The sequence below is a fragment of the Glandiceps talaboti genome, chromosome 8, assembly GCF_964340395.1.
Source record: "Glandiceps talaboti chromosome 8, keGlaTala1.1, whole genome shotgun sequence".
Taxonomy (NCBI): Eukaryota; Metazoa; Hemichordata; class Enteropneusta; family Spengelidae; genus Glandiceps; species Glandiceps talaboti.
Window position 1 is genome coordinate 2,944,723 of NC_135556.1, and position 5,696 is coordinate 2,950,418.

General features: G+C 35.3%; 1 protein-coding gene across 1 annotated transcript; it reads right to left on the reverse strand.

The window, feature by feature from the left end:
* Positions 1-809: 809 nt before the first annotated feature.
* On the reverse strand, positions 810-5,265 carry LOC144438941 (uncharacterized). Its single transcript, XM_078128170.1, has 2 exons — positions 5,031-5,265; positions 810-4,152 (listed from the first exon to the last, which is right to left on the reverse strand). Exon 2 carries the CDS (start codon positions 4,035-4,037, stop codon positions 1,716-1,718), a length of 2,322 nt encoding a protein of 773 aa, XP_077984296.1. The 5' UTR covers positions 4,038-4,152; positions 5,031-5,265; the 3' UTR covers positions 810-1,715.
* Between the last annotated feature and the right edge of the window lie 431 nt (positions 5,266-5,696).

The following is a 5,696-nucleotide window of genomic DNA, read 5'->3' on the forward strand; positions in this document are numbered from 1 at the left end:
GTTGGTAAGGGTGTGGTCATGATTGCAAGGGCCAATTGTGTCAAAATGTATTCAACAATAACTGCAGAATAACTCCTCCAGAAACATCCCACCAAGTTTCAACCACATTCACCGGCAGTTTCAAGACATAAGTTTTTAGACCGAAATTTACATTTTTACACCTAATTTGCATATCACTGATGGGATCATCACGTTGTGAATACATCTTCATCTACACATGCCTAGATGCGTCCACGGCAAATTTCATCTCAATCTGCTCAGTAATTTTGGAATTATAGAATTTTCACCAAAAAGACAATTTTTAGACCTAATTCACTGATGGGATCATCTTAATCTAACACCAATAAGAATGTTCCCATAAAGTTTCAGCCCAATCAACTCAATTATTTTTGCATTATAGCTTTTTCATTAAAAAAAGGACACATTTTAGCCCTAATTTACATCTCACTTATGGGATCATCATGTCATGTACAATTCTTAATCCAAACACTCCTTAGAACATTGCCACAAAATGTAAGCCAAATCTGCCCAAGAGTTTTGGAGTTTAAGTGTTGTGACCAAAATAACACACATCTTAACTAGACACTAAAATGTAACACCAAACTACAAGACAATCAGTATGGCAGTTTTTTGAGTTTAAGTCATTCACACACACACACACACACACACAGTCAGATAGACACTGTACCATTAGTTGTGCTAAAAACTATATTTCCTTGTGAATACTTGGTTGTTATTGCACAACTGAACATGAAACAGTTAATACTGTATATCAAGAAAGAAGACAACTGTTTATTGACAAGGCATAGTTATATTTAGTTATATGTATGTCATAAAAAGCATGGTTGATCAATTTCAAACTGCAGATAAACAGACATCAATAATTTACTCCCATTTGGGGCTCTTAACACCTGCCCTTATTCTTCCAGATAAGGCGAGTAACTCCACCTCTGTTTTTGTGTGATTTGCATAGACTTGTTCATCTCATGTCTGATTGTTGCACAAAATCACAATGGTCATATAACATACGTACAAACAGTTCATATAAGAACCAGTCATTTTTTTTTTATCTCACCTTGATGATGATCCTTATCAGAATGACAAAATTCCATGGTCATACTTGACCTCTAGGTAGCAGTATAGTGGTTGATCATACCTTCTGATGAGGTCCATTGATCAACCCAATCTGATTAAAATCTGATGTAGTGAAACTGAAAGCGGCTAGATGTCTTTATTTACCTTTATTTTCATTGTTTTGTGTTGTTTGTTTTATTCTGGCTGAGTCAACAATTCACTACATCTTTTGATACCTCTAGTCATCTGAAATACATCTGTCTGACAGAATAACTATCCATCTTTCAAGATATTCAATTAAATCAAGGTGGTGTACACCGAACACTGTTGGAAAACATTCCCCTGAACTTTAAATGTAGACTGACTTACACAGCATGGAAATAAAATAATATTATAAATTCTATTTACAGGTGAAGGGAAGACAATATGTCTATAAATAATCACACACACACACACACACACACATATATATTATTATCTACTCTCAAGAACAAATTTGAAAGAAACAATACATCTTCTGCACATATAATTGATTTACTTTGTTGTCTTTCTTTGTATTGATACATGCATACATGTTTGGCAGAGTAGCCTGTAGAGTCAAGGCAACAGTCTCCAAAGTTACAAAAATTTACATGACTGGTTTATTTGCAATGCTTTAACTTCATATGTGATATTAAATTGTCTTTTTTGGCACACCTATAAGAACAGTACTTACACTTGTTTGGCTTGACACCTGTGTGAACTCTAATGTGCTCTATCAGCTTACTTATTGACTTGACTTGAAACTCACACAATTCACACTTATACCTGCCACCAGTGGCACCCTTTTTATGTTGTTGCATATGCTCATTTTTTGCAGCTAATGAAAGGAACTCTATTTGACAAAGTTTACAACTCATGTGCAGGGACAGTTTGCTTGATTTTTTCTTGACTTCTCCAAAATACACACCTGTCAGAGACTTTTGGATGCCCTTCTCAATTTTTTGGGAAACTTTGTTCGGTAATTCATTTTTTGTAATTACATGTACGTCATTTTTAGTTGTTTTCTTAGATTCATTTTTGTTTCCTTCACTTTTTCTAATACCTTCTGCATCAAACTTTGTGCTCTTTTCAAAGGTTTGATGTGTGTTATCTTGTTTTGAATGTTTTCGTTTTATATGAGTCTGTAAATTATCAATCCGCCCGCAAGAATAATGACAAAAGTCACATTTGTATGGCCGTTCATTTGTATGTGTTCTCCTATGTTGCATAACCTTCTGAGTGGTGAAGAACTCAGCTCCACATATGTCACACATATAACCATTGTCTACCCTGTGGAGCTGCATGTGGGCTCCAAGGGCATCTGTATCTGTACAGTCTGTTCCACAGATCTTACAGCTGAACATCACTCTATTATTATTACAAGACTTACTCTTCTTGTGAGCAACTAATGCTTTTTCAACAGTACAGGTATAAGAACATTTGTCACATGTGTAGAATTTCTTACTGATTTTATCACATCTTTCAACAAAATGAGTCCTCTGATGTGTGCTGAATATCTCACTTTCTGTGGTATAAAAATCACATATCCTACAAAGAAAGTTTCCCTTTTCTTCACTTGGGTGAGTTTTTTCTTTTCCACATGATACCATGTGTCTCTGCAACATTTTCTTACTCAGCAAGTACTTTTCACATGTCAAACATTGGAATTGTTTTTGGCCGGATTTCTTTTGATACTCAATGTTAGTGTTGAGGTACAGTTTCTGACATTTTTCATTGGGCACATCCCTGGATTCACTTATCTTGTCCAGTTCCAGATAATCTTCGTCCTCTCCTGGCTCAGTTCCTGTAGTTTTTAAAGCAACCACATCAGTATTCTCCTTCTTGCGTTTTCTTTTCTTACATTGTTGTTTAGCTTTAGATGGTACACTGTCAGAGTTGATGTGACTAATGCTTTGTCCTATAACACTTGCTGTACAATTACTTTCAACTTCATCATGTGACTTGACTTTTCGTTTCTTTGTTGTTGACTGTACTTCTGTTGGATGTGATTTCTGAAACTGTCTTTCTTTAAGATAGTTCTCATCTTTGTTAGGACTGTCCTTCTCAAATGTAAAGTTATTATTTACAGCTATATTAATAGGCTGGTCAGCAGAGTTTTCAGAATATACTGGGAATGTTGTGGCTGGTAGAACAAGAACTCTAGGAGAATCCCCACCTACACCCCATGACATTGGTTTCTTATTAGGACTAGGTTGTTCAGTTGTTACATGTGATTGCACAGTTTCCATATCAACAAGATGGTCAGTATCTGCTATGACTAAAGATTCACCTTCTTGTTCTTGTTCTTGATTTTCACTGATGTCGACATCAACAACTTCAGTGAGGTCTATTACAACCTCTGCCTCACAGACATCAAGATGAAAAACTACCATGTCCTGAGTAGTAGTTTCCACTTCAGTTCCCAACACTGGTTCCTCTTCTAAGCTTTCAACAAAAGGATCCACCACTCCACTCAAGTTTCTTGGTACACTATCATTTGTCATGTCTTGGCTATCACTTGCATTTAACATTTCCTCTACCAGGTTCATAGTGTCATTTTCTGTTTCATCGGTTCCTTGTTCTCCTTGTAATTCTTCTTCTTCTGCCTTACTTTCTATACATGCGGGATGATTAGCTGCACCATATTCTTGAATGCTTGTGTCTTTTAATTTGACTTCAACCATGGAACTGTCTGCCAACACAGCTGACTGTAACTCTTTTCCTGTAATATTTTCATGATGATGAGATGACATGAATTCTTCAATGTTTTCATTATCATCTTCTTTGACTTCCATCACTGAACTATCTGACACTACATCTGTACCACTAGTATGTCCAGCTTGGATTTCTCCACCTGATCTATTTATTTGATCACAGTGGGATGACAAGTATTCTTGAGTTGTCTCTTCTTTGACTTCCATTACAGAATTTCCAGACATCATGAAGTCCAGTTTCTACCTTTTATGATCCTTGATTGATATTTGTAAAGTTATATAGTATACCAGTACTGTACCTGTTAACCTTGATGCAGTCACAAACCATCATTAGATATCAAATCTAAAAAGGAATAAATAAAGTACACTGATTTAACTTTGTACAAATAATCTTCATCTTTCAACATCACCTTTCAACATGAATCTATGGAAGTATATTCTAACTCGTGTCACACAAAAGAGCACAGTTGCATAATACTGTATAAAAGATTAATATACTTGATTTTTATAAAAAATTTATTCAAATAAAGCAAAAATCCTGTCAAAGTTGCGCAAGTCTAGTCATGGGCTTTGATGTACAGAACTAAATTATATAAACATGATATACATAAAATCTCAATGCAAACAATGTATAAGGCCAGATGTCAACCCAACATTTTCCAAGGTGTTTTTGTCTTGTCAAAGGAATGAAGGTGCATGTATTTTGAAAGGTTTTCCAGTGTGAATGGGTTACTGTTTTCAAAGCATAATGCACTTCCAGTCACATGCTGTCCAGAGAGGAATAAAACATGGGGATATATTTAATTAGTTTGAGAAGGCTCTAACTTGAGGTCAGATATACTAGTAATTGGTCAGTATCGTGACTCCATTCTCAATCTCAGTAACAGATATAACGTCTCTCAAACTTACTAGTAACTAGAAAAAATGAAAAACAATTTTGAGGGCATTATCCTCTAGTACAAAACGTAAACATTGCATTACACTTTTTACAATGCATCTATGGTAACCTTTGACCCCATAAAGATGGCGTCTCTCCTTGTGAAAGACGTCATCAGGATCAGGAGCAAATCCCATCAAAATTATTATGTTTGCTAAATGAAATCGTGCTTGCACTAAATATATTTCATACACTGGAAGAAAACGTCCTTTTTCAATCAAGTAAATAAAAATACAAGTTCTCAATATGCAAAGGATCTAGGAATATTATAATAGCATTTTTACCCTTTTCGCGATGTCGGCCGGACACAACAATATTCCTCAATTTTTCCGAGGTGCAGTCACTTCTTTGGGCGTCGCGATTACAAAATGATACTTAAAATCCACGCTGACACGGTACTCCAGCGATTCTTAGACATATGCGATTCCATTTTCAGTAAATTAACACACCAGGTGTCGGCAACATGGTCACATCAGAAACGACCTTTGAGATTATTCCATTATTTCAGAGGGGAAAGGATAATCAAATGAGGGATAGTGTGTAAAATGCCCTCAAATTTCATAAACAATAAGATGATTTTTGGAGCGAGACATAAATAACTTGTCTTTTTACATTGTTTAATATGGTTCCTTTCAACAAGTGATTTTACAAAAGTTACGTATATTTATCACGTCACCCTGAGCACCTACTATACAAATATATAGTTACATGTAACAATGCTGCGAGATCATACCCATCAAATCAACAGAGAATATTGGCCAGTGAAAGTATTCAGAGATAATTTACTTACGTTTCGCCAATATCGTTTCAACTAAAAAAATATTATTTATAAATATGATTTTAACGGGTAAATGTAAACGGTCGACGGTATGTACTTCTAGCTATGTGCATTTATGATAGTTTTTAACGTGGGAGTGTGAATAGATTTTGGAACAGCAATAAAGGAACGG